The sequence below is a fragment of the Oryza sativa genome, chromosome 7 (assembly GCF_034140825.1).
Source record: "Oryza sativa Japonica Group chromosome 7, ASM3414082v1".
Taxonomy (NCBI): Eukaryota; Viridiplantae; Streptophyta; class Magnoliopsida; order Poales; family Poaceae; genus Oryza; species Oryza sativa.
This window is the reverse complement of record NC_089041.1, coordinates 26623947-26636747: the sequence shown is the minus strand read 5'-3', so window position 1 is coordinate 26636747 and position 12801 is coordinate 26623947. Positions and strand designations below refer to the sequence as shown.

The window sequence follows — 12801 nt, the reverse complement described above, 5'->3', positions numbered from 1 at the left end:
ATTGCGCTAGATATCTCTTGCCGGCTTCCGTAGGCACTAGATGGGGTATGTCTAGGCTAATATCTAATGTCGATATTTGGCGGCGTGTGTCTTGTTGGTCTTGTAACTTGTCCCCTCTCCTCCTAGGGGGCTTGTATTTATACCCATAGGTGCCCCTTATCTAAGTAGAACTAGGGAGATCAATATGGATGCAATCCAAGTAGTCATTGTCGTTTTTATATAGAACTCTATTTATCCTTCCTTATCCAAAACACATTCTATATACGAGGTATAATTCCGTATAAGACTTAGTATGTGGTAGGTCCCGCCGTGCTTAGCCGATTACTATTGGGTATGTGGTATCCATAACCCTGACAGGTCTTGTTTTACTTTCTTTTCCAAAATGTTTCAATTTGGCATATTTCTTTTATTTAGCTCCCACCTTTCCTCTCATTGCTTGAGTAGGTCTAGCAATCAGGTATTGACATCCCAACCCAATCGAGCGTACGCCGATAGCACCATTGGACTTGAGGAGGCCTTCGAGAGCGGTATTGCGCGGATGGCATACTTAAGCAAGTTGAAGCTTATGACATACAATAGAGATACATCTACAAAGTGCCCAATAGTCAACTTGACATCTATCGCATTAGCTTTGTCTCTGTCGTTTCCACATCCTTTGTTGCATTTTCTTGAGCTTCGTAGCACCCGCCACTACGTGGTCGAGCCTGTTTGCTAAGAAAATCCAATATCCACATCCCAGCATCGACACCAATGCATGTAGATCTCAAGCATGGACAACACCGAGAGCAGTTGAGCTTAGTCTCCTCCATTGCTACGAGCGTATTTGTTGTAAGGTGGGGAGGGTTGAGATTTTGACGTGCTTTCTCTGGTAGAGATGAAGAGAGAGGGGATAAACCGAAGATAAACATAGTTATAAAGTGAAATGTTTTTGAAGAAAAAGGCCTGATTTAGAGTGAAAAAGTTGGTTTACCCATGTCCAAGGCGGAAGAGCGGTAAAAAGAGCAATTTACTCCTTTTTTTTTACAAATTATTAAAACGGTGAAATTATATTATAAAGGTCTACAGTCTCCGGCCTCATTAGCCCAGGGCCCAGCCCAAGTCCTACAGTCTCCGTCCTACAGCATAACTCTCATGGGCCCACGGCTCAGCCCAACTCAATCACCACCTCCCCCATCGCACCATCTCGCACCCACTAAACCCTTCCCCCTTAAAACGCCTCTTCTTCTTCCCCTCGCCGCCGCAAAAACCCTAAAATCCCCTCCCCCCAACCCGCCGCCATGTCCTCCCCGCCGCCGGCCGCCGCCGCCTCCCCCTCCTCCGAGCTAACCAAGTCCAAGAAGAAGAAGATCAAGTCCAAGGACGCCGCCACCGCCGCCGCCGTCGACCCGCCGTCCCTCGCCGAGGCGGAGGCGAAGACCGACGGCTACCTCATCAAGCCGCAGTCGCTGGTCCCCTCCCTCGACACCTCGACATGGCCGCTCCTCCTCAAGAACTACGACCGCCTCAACGTCCGCACCGGCCACTACACCCCGCTCCCCTCCGGCCACTCGCCGCTCAAGCGCCCCATCGCCGAGTACCTCCGCTACGGCGTCATCAACCTCGACAAGCCCTCCAACCCCTCCTCGCACGAGGTCGTCGCCTGGATCAAGCGCCTCCTCCGCGTCGACAAGACCGGCCACAGCGGCACGCTCGACCCCAAGGTCACCGGCAACCTCATCGTCTGCGTCGACCGCGCCACCCGCCTCGTCAAGTCGCAGCAGGGCGCCGGCAAGGAGTACGTCTGCGTCGCGCGCTTCCACGCCGCAGTCCCCGACACCGCCCGCGTCGCCCGCGCGCTCGAGGCTCTCACCGGCGCCGTGTTCCAGCGGCCCCCGCTCATCTCCGCCGTCAAGCGCCAGCTCAGGGTGAGGACCATCTACGAGAGCAAGCTGCTCGAGCACGACGCCGACCGGCACCTCGCCGTGTTCTGGATCTCCTGCGAGGCCGGGACCTATGTCAGGACGCTCTGCGTCCACCTTGGCCTGCTGCTCGGCGTCGGCGCGCATATGCAGGAGCTGCGCCGCGTGCGATCGGGGATCCTCGGGGAGCAGGATAACATGGTCACGATGCACGATGTCATGGACGCGAGGTGGGCGATGGACAACTACAACGATGAGACTTACTTGCGGCGCATCGTGATGCCTCTCGAGGTATTGCTTACTAGCTACAAGAGGCTTGTTGTTAAGGACTCTGCTGTCAATGCTATATGCTATGGTGCTAAGCTTATGATACCCGGGTTGCTCCGGTTTGAAAATGATATCGATGTCGGGGAGGAGGTGGTTCTCATGACCACTAAAGGAGAGGCCATTGCTATTGGTATTGCCGAGATGACCACCGCTGTTATGGCGACTTGTGACCATGGTGCAGTCGCAAAGATTAAGAGGGTGGTGATGGATAGAGACACGTATCCGAGGAAGTGGGGGCTTGGTCCGGTTGCGCTCAAGAAGAAAAAGATGGTCGCAGAGGGTTTACTGGATAAGCATGGGAAGCCAAATGAGAAGACCCCAGCTGAGTGGATCCGGAATGTGGCACTTCCTACTGGTGGTGATGCGATGATCGCTAGCATTGCAGCTGCTCCTGAAGAGGCCAAGGTGAAGGCGGAACAGGATGTGGTTGCGACTGAAGAGGTCAAGGAGAAGAAAAAGAAGAAGAAGCACAAGGATGAGGAGGATGCTGCCGACGAAGGCCGCAAGAGGAAGATTGAGGATGATGACGCGTCTGCTTCTGTGCCTGTAAAGAAGATCAAGGTTGAAGAGAGTGCTGAGGAGGTAGAAGGGGAGAAGAGTGAGAAGAAGAAGAAGAAGAAGAAAGACAAGGGTGAACAAGGATCAGGTGATGCAGAGGTGAAGGAAGAGAAGGCTGATATATCTGATGGGGAGAAGGTTGGCAGTGAGAAGAAAAAGAAAAAGAAGAAGAGCAAGGAAGGAGGTGATGTTGTGGATCCAGAGAGCGCAGCCAATGGAGATGGCGTGGAAGCTGAGAAAAGCGAAAAGAAAAAGGAGAAGAAAAAGAAGAAGAGTCGAGATACAGAGGAGGCATAATAGGTAGAATTATAGTACGCATTGGCTGAATGTATCCTTTTGCTGCGGTTGTAGGGAGTTTGAGATGCCTATCTTTCCTTGCTGTGATCCCTTTTCAACCATTAATGGTTTCAAAGGCCTAATGCCCATCCTTGAATTACTACCATTTTACTGCTGTGAAGTACTGTGGTAAGTAGCGATATTTCCATTGAACTTGTTGAACAATGAGCCATGTATTGCTGTTCCTGTTTTCAGTTAATGCAATGAGTTTTGCTTACACCTCACAGTAATGCAATGGGTCATGTTTACTGTATCTTTATGATATAGGCGGCCATACCATTATGTGATCCATTCGTTGATGTTCTTGACTGTTTAATAGTAGGTAGTGGGTAGCAATTCTTAGTTGAAATTGTTAAATTTCTGTTTCCCTGTAGGCAGGAGTTTACTTCTTAGACCCCTGATGCTCTGAATAAACTTAACACATACTTTGCCTTAAAACCCAAGGCAAACAATTGGTCCATAGCGTCTTGTGTTTTTCTTTGCTAGAAGTCTTAGATGATCTGATCATGGTATTGTGGTATTTGTTGACAAGCCACAACTCTCTGAATGCTATATCTTTCTTCCCCTGAAACACCCGACACATAATTCAGTTAGTGCAGTGAGTTTTGCTTACACCTTACATTGGTCTACTGTTTGATATTGGTGACCAAATGACTATCAATCATTCAATCAGCCAATGTTCTTGACACTTGAATACTCCTAGGTAGCGATTCTTAGTTAAATTGGTATATTTCTATTTCCTTGCAAGCGGGAGTTTTATTTCTGAGATAATGATGCTCTTAAGTCTGGATGAACAACGCAGGCCATTGGTCCAAAGTGTCTTGTGTATTTTTTCTGCTGGAAGACTAGATGACCTTATTATGGTGTTATTTGTATATGCTGGCTGCCGTTATTCCGTACTTTTGGCAAAATCTATGAAACTTACAAGCCTCAAATCCTTGGCTCCTACTCCTCTACTCCCTCTGTCTCATAATATAAGGGATTTTGAGTTGTTGCTTGCAACGTTTGACCGCTCGTCTTATTCAATTTTTTTTAAAATTATTATTTATTTTATTTGTAACTAACTTTATTATCCACGGTACTTTAAGCACAACTTTTCGTTTTTTATATTTGCAAAAAAAATTTGAATAAGACGAGTGGACAAACGTTACAAACAAAAACTCAAAATACCTTATATTGTAGGACGGAGGGAGTATTTTTTTTCCTCAGTTGCATCGGGGAACAGTAAAAGCATCGGATTGATGCTCAGTTCTTTTGTTAGTTTATTTCTCTTGTTATTCTAGTGCTGGAGGTTCTGTTCCTCTTTCTTGCCAAATGAACCGCTTTTCTACAATATACTGCATATCTGAAATTACGATTTTTTTTTGCTGCATATCTGAATGTGATGGATGAATTGCATGTTTCTGATACCGCTACTATCGCCTCGTTGTAGATTTGTGCATGCACGTTCTACATGTAGGTTGGTGTAGTCTCTTTTTTCAGGAGACTGACAAAATTTGACAGCACAAAAGGCCTCACATGAGTTCAGGTCCATGGACCATGGTTGTCTCGAGCTAGTGGACGGACGGAGCCCATCTCCAGCCCAGGACGCGCGCACCGGCCCTGCGGCCCATTCTGCAAGCCTGCAATGACTGTCTCTCACTCCGTCTGTTTTAAAATATAAGGATTTTTAGATTCAAAATTTGTAAGACAACATTTTCTTCGCCTACTTCATTATCTCATCTAGTCACAATCATCTCTTAATTAATTTCTTCACCTACTATTCAAAACAACTTCTCTACTATTCAAAACAACTTCTCATCTTAACTTTAGTTTATGCTAAAACGAGTAGAAATACTTATATTTTGAAACGGGCAGTAGTCTTGGATTTCCACAGTTGCTACGGTGCTATGCAACGTAGTAGCTACCAGTACACAGCACATGGCACGGTGCCAGTGTGTAAGCTGGCATGGCATGCTGTGTGGCAGTGTGGGGGGACCTGTCAGCCGCTGTCATCATCAATTCAATTCATCGCCTCTTCAAATTGATGAAAGAATAGAGAAGCAATAATACAGTGAAATGTAAATGGATAAATATTACATACAAAAAAATCTAGATAGTGACTGCCCACCCACTAGAAACATGAAAAATGGCCACCATTTGATTGGTCACATCCGCTTGAAATTCGCAACCCTCGACCACATTCACAGGACATTGAATTCATTTGTCAAACGATTCTTAAATTACTCTTTGAGCAGATGGCTAACAAGGAGCAATTAATTAATTAATTAATTAATATTCAAAGTACAGGGACGAGAAGGTGCAGAAGATAAACTGGAGAAGGTACCCCGGAAGAACAGGGAGAAAACAATTGTTGTAACAGAAGAGGGACCTAAGCACAAACACCAAAACAGATGTACAGCATACACAACACCACAGCGAGCACCATCCGTCCAAAGAACCAGAAAATCACAGCTTTGACAACTGCCGCTTACACCAGGCACAACCAATCACAGGCTCCGGATCACCAATTCACCATCACCTGATAATAAGAAAATCAGAAAAAGATAAGTTAGTCAGTCACTTTCTGAACCTCGATCAGGCGACTTAATTATTAGCTAAATTGTTGAAACACCTCAGCAAAAACAGATCAGAGAACAGTAGGCGAGATGTTCCTTTCCTTCTTTCTGTTGTTAATGGTACTAGTAGTAACCTAATATCTACTACTCCACGGACACTTGTTCAGCAATTTTTATCTTTTTTTTTCCTGAAACACCGACACAAAATTTTGTGTACTCAAACTCTCCAAGTTCTTGAAGATGCATGCAGAGCCATGCTTACCTTGGAAGGGTAGTAATTCTCCTCCTACTTGGTGATGACCCAGACAGCGTAGATGATGCCGGGGAGGTAGCCGAAGAAGGTGAGCAGCAAGCAGATCCAGAACTCAATCTGCAAATCAATCACCACAGACGATTAACTACACATAGTGACAGGAGGAGGAGACATGCTGCATGGAAAGATCAAAGTAGTCCCAGTGCAAAAACTGTAGATAACGGCGGCTTACCCCGCAGCCGAACTTGAAGAAGACGCCGAGCGGCGGCAGGATGATGGCGAGGATGATGTCGATGCAGGTCGCCGTGCTGTCCGCCATTCTTCTGCTTGTTCCCAGCTAACAACGATGCACAATTGCACAAACAAGAAGAAGAAGAAAAATCAAAGACTGAGCTCCAAGCTGAGACGAAGAGAGAGGAGTCAAGAGAGCTGATGCGATGCAGGTAAACTCACCAGCGACGCATTAGCCGTATATAAAGACGAGCGGATCGTCCGTCACGTGCCCTGCTCGTGCGGAGTCTCCCTGGTCGGTCGAGGAATCCGGGGACACGTGCCCCTCGCCCATTGGCTCCGGCTGCCAGCGCAGTGCTGCTGTTTTTTTTTTTTCATTTTTCTTTGAAAAGAAATCATGTTTCAGCTTTTCATCTCCAGCTTCCGTGCCGACTTTCCTGCTGCATGCACGGATCCTCATTCAAAATCTCTCAAACTTTTGTTAAACAGGGCTGTTAATTTGATTGCTTGAAGATGAAGGTTAGGATCGAATAATCCAGCTTGAATTATACCCCGATCCGTTAGCTGCATTCACATGCAATTCCCTTTCTGATGAAAACCTCACCATTTTGGGATGTATACTTGTGCTTGTAACAGAATTGATATGCTTGTCTTGGAAAACAGTGCATTTGGGGATATAGTAGAGTTGTGTTTGCCTTGGAAAATATAACTGCATTTCCCATAAACTACGGCCCTGATAGCTGATTAGTAAAGTACTGACCCAGTTCAGTGCTACGTGGAAGCAGATCCACCAAATACTGGATGCCCTGGGGAAGTCAACTTATTAGTAGCAGGATAAGCCAGCTAGGCGATCCTTCAAACCCTGCTGGAAAAACAATCATTTTCAGTTTGCTGGAAAAACAATCATTTTCAGTTCGCTTTTGAAGAGAGTAACCATAGTAGGGGATATCATCAAGCACCTAATGGAGAAACAAAATATTACGACTAGTAATGTACAAATGCTAGGATGGTTATACTAATCCTAGCTGCAGACTGCTGCAGTATCTTCTGATTTGGTTGTTGGGGGCACAACCTTTTGGTTGCATTAGGCCTTATTTATGTGCTTAGTGCGATCAAGTAGGACCCCCTTGGCTTCTTGAATGATCTGAATGGATCAACCGTACGTGAGCCTGATTAAAGAGGCGTACCGAACCGATTCTTCTTACCTATCTCCTTTGATGCCTTTCTTCTAGAGAATCATGACAAGTAAAGCTTGCATTATGGCGAGGTTCCGATCTGATGGAATTGAAACAACTAAGCGATCTAAAAAAGGCTTTTTATTCGATCCATTTGCCCGGAGACTTTAGCAATGTTCTTGTGGATCTAGAGGACGGTTGGATGACTAAAGTAAAAGAAATGCACACCTGGAACAACATTTGCCTTCCATTTGTTGATTCTTTTTACATGTTCTACGACCTCAAAATGTACGATATCAGGATTAAAGAATGTTGCTCTTAATTGTCGGCATCATTCTATATTGTTTAGGTGTGACGACTGACATTTATATATCTGATGATTTGCAGGTAAGTTCTGGCCCGTTACCATGATCAGTTTAGCATGACTGACCAGACAATTTAACCAGTAGGATCAAATCAACAAATAAAATCTTCCTAAAAAAATCAACAAATAAAGGAGCAATTAACGTATACAAAGTATATCTCGCTAGACGTTTTAATGCTATGGTACTCACCATATGTGTCGGTACCCTTTACAATGAAATTGCCCATCATCGGCATGCCCATGATTGGACAGAACCCCCCCCCCCCCCCCTCCTTGCTGAAACTGAGCTCTCGGACAACACTGTGCTGTGCAGTAGCCTACAAAACGATCGAGCTGATGAATCATGAGATCAAGCAAACCTCCAAAACTGTCTCTTACAGCAACTAATAATCCCTGGTGGGTGGTACTAGTAGCAAAGCAATTCATTAGTGCAGAAATTCAAACAGTGTCGGTGGCTGCAGCATGAAGAGAGGGCGTGGGTCGGTAGCTCATTCTCAGGACGACCTTATCTGCCCACATGGAGAGGTGTGCCATTTAAGCTCCGAACTCCAAAGCCTTGCACAGTGGTACAGGCATTTGCCAATTTTCTGCGTCAGGCAGCTAGTAACAGGTGGAGTCAAAGTATTAACTAGGAATTGTTGTCAAAATTTTGGATTGTGAGATGTATAGAGCAAGGCTCCACATGTGCAGGGTACATTGTATGCTCCGGTATCTGCAGGCTGCAGCTGGCCAACGGCCGACCGCCCGAGTAACGGCTACATGAAGCTGTAGCAACATGTGAACTTAAGTGGAGCTAATTATTGGTCTGCGGATCTATTGGAATTAATATGGTTTAGAAGCTAGTAATTGCTAAAGAATTTCAAAGTGTGTGGATGAAGAAAGTTACCACTGCAGCAGGGCAGGTGGTCCAAATGACACCGGATCTTCAGAGCTGTCGAACAGATGTGACCCGCATTAGATAAGGATGCCCTTCTTCCTTTGCTTTCTTCAAGCTTGAAAGTGAATCTATACCTCCAGGCTAAAAACAAGTAAACAAACCAAGAGTAAGAACCAAGAGTCATTAAGAGAGAAATGAAGTCATAACCAAGGAGATGAAGGTCACATGAGCTCCTCTTCAACAATGACACCAGAAAACTCAATGCACCAGTTATATTTGATAATATCCATCAAGTAATTATGTTTCTGCTTTAAATGGAAAAGTAACGATGTTTCTATAGCCGCGGATGGGAATTTAAGCCTACCAAATCAGATTTACTTGAATCATCATCGGTACGCGTACAGCCTTGTTACAGTCTGCAGATTCTTATCTTGTCGAATTGTCAATTCTAGGAAACATATTTGGTCCAAGAAAAGCTGTAAGAATGTAGGCCACGTTGTCTTCTGCACATACTTCAGATAGCAGCAACATGTAGGATAGGCAGGATATCTCCATTATCCACTATATGATGTATACATGCCGTGAGCCCACTGTCTTGTTCTAGCTTAATGATTTAATTGATTAAATTGCCCTTGTGTATTGCATCTGATGCATCAGCTGTGAAATCTAGATGCTTTACTGACTCTACTTTTAGTTCTCTTTCTGCTTTTGGTATCCATTGATTGCGAAGTGTTGCTGTATATGATGGCAACAGGTGAACTGATCCACAATAAGCCAAATCTTTGTAGCATGTCCAACATGAATAACTCGGTACTCCCTCTGTCCTATTTTAAGTGCAGTTGTGATTTTCCGTGTCAAATGTTTGACCGTCTGTCTTATTTGAAAATTTTAACAAAAATGAATCATGCATAAAGTACTATTCATGTTTTATCATCTAATAATAATAAAAAATTTAAAATAAGACGGATGGTCAAACGTTGGACACGGAAACTCATGGCTACACTTAAAATAGGACGGAGGTAGTATTACTTTCAGAGTCATTAACAGATTGGAGATCAAACCTTGCACCAAGTTATTGCTGTTTGTTCAGAACTATATTAGAAAAAAATGTTGTCTGGGGGTGAGGTTGAAAAGAACTTCAGAGAAGCAGAAAATAAAAGAAAACTAACATATGACTGGTGGAATCCTGGAAATTACCTTGACGCTGCAGTATCCTTTTCCCTTGATTAAATAATTAATCATCCCTTGGAGTGTATTCTTGATAAAGTATGTCCTTGGCTAGTGAACAAATACCAGTATCTCCTGATCACACCAAGGAAAATGTGTCAACCTTCAGAGAGAGTTCTGTATTAAAACAAAGTGAGCAAAAAGAAAAAAAAAATCAAGTGTTACCAAAAGACATATATGAAACCCTTTTTTTTATCAGACATAATTATGCGCCAGCTAGGCACTCTACTGTGACATGACCCTAACCAAATAGGTCTTTTTTTTTTCAGTAAATAGCTACCTTTATCAAAAAAAGTACAAGGGTGTCCTGTGCACATTGCAGGCATGCATATAGCAGAATTGTGTAATATCTCAACAGCCAATGCACCAAACATAAGTACAGTACACTGAACATCACAAGATACACTTTACTCACCTATACCCAAAAAAGTCTTCATTTCCTCTAGAGAAAATGTCCTAAAAGCATGTTGAAAACGGTTTGCTTTTCTCTGATTCTTAACAGTTCCCATTCTCCTAGGTCTGTTACCAATTATCAAGCTGCACTTTTCAATCGCATTTTTAGTTTGATGATCTAACAAATAACAAAAGGTTCTTGTCTTTTTATACAGACTTGTGCACTCATTGTTTAACTTTTAGGTCAAGCTATTTCCTGTTTCCTTCTTCAAATTTCTCTCTTGTATCATAGTTCTTATCCTTGTCACATCAGACCACATTCCAGCATCGGCGTAGATATTAGAAAGCAGAATATGATAGCCAGGATCATTGGGATTTTGCTCAAATATTCTTTTCCCAACCAGCTCAGCAATGTCCATTCTATTATGCACTCTACATGCTGCCAAGAGCCCTCCAAGGACATCGATTTCTGGCTCTTCTGCCATATTTGACATGAAACACCAAGCCTCATCAAGCTTCCCACATCTGCTGTAGAGATCAACAATGCATGAGTAGTGTTCCTTCTCTGGAGAAATATTGTAGTCATGTAACATGGAATGATATAAGTGCAAACCCTTGTCAATGAGACCAGCATGGCTACAACAAGATAGTAGTGCCACAAAAGTCACTTTATCTGGAGCAATTCCATCTCTCTTCATTAGATCGAAAAATGATAGGGCTTGATCTTCATGGTTATGCTTTCCAAAAGAAGAAATCAGTATGTTATATGTAACTGTATTGCGTTCTGTCATCAGTTGAAAAACCTCTTTAGCTACTTCTAGGAAACCACACTTGCAATACATATCTAGAAGTGCATTATTGACTGAGCAGACTGAGTTAATACAATACTTGATCACATATGCATGTAGTTCCTTACCCTGGATGAGCATATGGTGTTGATTGCATAAAGGAAGAACTGAAACAACAGTCACATGATCAGGTTTTAAACCCACTTTCTGTAATAACCTCAATGCGCAGAATGCAGAGTCTGAATATCCATTCACAGCATATCCTGCAACCATTGAGTTCCAAATGGCTAGATCTTTGTCCAGCGTAAGCCAAAATATAGTTTCTGCCACCCTTATCAACCCCTGTTTGCTGTACAAGTCTATAAGTGCGCTCACTACAAACTCACTTCTCTCAAGTCCATGTCTTATAGAGAAGCAATGAATTTCTTTTCCACTCCTGATTAACTTCAGCACAGAAAGACAAGGAAGTATGCTTGCCAGAGTACTAGAGTTGGGGTTTATCCCCAAAGAGATCATTTCACAGAACAAACTGACACTCACATTATGCATTCCATTTTGTGAATACCCCACAATCAAGCTACTCCAGGAGACAACATCTTTGGAATTTGTAGACCAGAAAAGACAATCAGCCATCTCTACGCAACCGCATTTGCAGTACATATCTACCAAGGCGTTGGAAACATATATATCACCACTTGCTCCACTTTTCACAGCACATCCATGCAATGCAGTTCCAACCTGCAATTCACCTGCTCTCCCACACGCTGAAATGACAGTTGCAGCAATTAGAGAGTCAACCCCAAACCCTTCTGATCTCATGTGATTGAACAAATCCACCACCTCAAGCCAGTTCCCTGAATGCACAGTTCCTCCAATCATCGCAGTCCACGCAGCCAAATCCCTCACTTGCATGCTCTCAAAAACATTCCTTGCTTCATCCAAGCACCCACACTTTGCAAACATATCCACAAGCGCGCACTGCACAAACACGTTGGGCCTCGCATTACCGCTGGCAATGTCAGTCTCCACCATCTCCCATACCTTCCTCCCCTGCGCAACAGCTCCAAGCGCAGCACACGCCTTGATGACAGGCGGATACGTGAAACCATCCACCGCTACCGAGCCATCGTTCACCATCCCCCAAAACATCTCCAGCGCCTCCGAGAATCTACCAGCGTCGACAAGGCCCTTGATCACGGCGTTCCACGCGAAGGAGTTCCTCCTCGGCATTCCGTCGAACACCCGCAGCGCGTGCGCGACATCCCCGAGCTTCGCGTACGCGCGCACCAACTGTGCGACGAGGACGGTGCCGTGGCCGTGGCCGCCGACGAGGACCGCCGCGTGAAGCCTCCGTGCCTCCTGGAAATCCGGGCACGACTGCAGCCGGAGGAGGAGCGACGCGTGGGAGACGACTTGAGACGCGGCCGCATGAGAGCCGCGGCGAGCGGTGGCGGCGGGAGCGGGAGCGCATGTGGAAGTCGTCGCCGGCGAGGCGAGAGGAGGTAGCCGTGGCCGCGATTTGATCCTCCCCTTGACGGCGGCGGCGGCGGCGGCGGCGGCGGCGAGCATGGTCTCCGCGAGCCCTCCGCCGCGCGGGGTTTCATCAGTTCAACGTAGGAAACTGCCTAAACTGACGTGGCGCAGTGGCAGTTGAAACACTCTCAAGTTTGAACAAACGAAATTTTTCATAGGCAAGGTTGAACTATTGCGCTAGTTTGATTTTCAGACAAGCGAATTTGAATTTTATTCCTGTTTGAATCGAGAAAAGTCTCCTTTCAATTTTTCATTTCATACGTGTCAGTCATAAAAAAAATAA

General features: G+C 44.8%; 3 protein-coding genes and 1 long non-coding RNA gene across 6 annotated transcripts; 1 reads left to right on the top strand and 3 right to left on the bottom strand.

The window, feature by feature from the left end:
- Nucleotides 1–1185: 1185 nt before the first annotated feature.
- Nucleotides 1186–3336, top strand: LOC4344029 (H/ACA ribonucleoprotein complex subunit 4). Its single transcript, XM_015792070.3, has one exon. It carries the CDS (start codon nt 1278–1280, stop codon nt 3078–3080), a length of 1803 nt encoding a protein of 600 aa, XP_015647556.1. The 5' UTR covers nt 1186–1277; the 3' UTR covers nt 3081–3336.
- A 1984-nt stretch (nt 3337–5320) lies between these two features.
- LOC4344028 (hydrophobic protein LTI6A-like) lies at nt 5321–6375 on the bottom strand. Its single transcript, NM_001403222.1, has 3 exons — nt 6163–6375; nt 5940–6047; nt 5321–5640 (listed from the first exon to the last, which is right to left on the bottom strand). Exons 1-2 carry the CDS (start codon nt 6247–6249, stop codon nt 5964–5966), a joined length of 171 nt encoding a protein of 56 aa, NP_001390151.1. The 5' UTR covers nt 6250–6375; the 3' UTR covers nt 5321–5640; nt 5940–5963.
- LOC124849264 (uncharacterized) lies at nt 5322–12649 on the bottom strand. Of its 3 annotated transcripts, none has more exons than NR_175366.1 (7): nt 10220–12649; nt 9775–9879; nt 8942–9655; nt 7891–8718; nt 6163–7026; nt 5940–6047; nt 5322–5640 (listed from the first exon to the last, which is right to left on the bottom strand). It is a non-coding gene; the product is annotated as an uncharacterized lncRNA (long non-coding RNA). The 3 variants fall into 3 exon arrangements; NR_175365.1 differs by lacking the exon at nt 8942–9655 and having other exon boundaries at nt 7891–8017; nt 8587–8718; NR_175364.1 differs by lacking the exon at nt 8942–9655.
- On the bottom strand, nt 10325–12649 carry LOC124849263 (uncharacterized). Its single transcript, NM_001403223.1, has one exon. The coding sequence runs from the start codon at nt 12552–12554 to the stop codon at nt 10437–10439; it is 2118 nt and encodes a 705-aa protein (NP_001390152.1). The 5' UTR covers nt 12555–12649; the 3' UTR covers nt 10325–10436.
- Nucleotides 12650–12801: the final 152 nt, after the last annotated feature.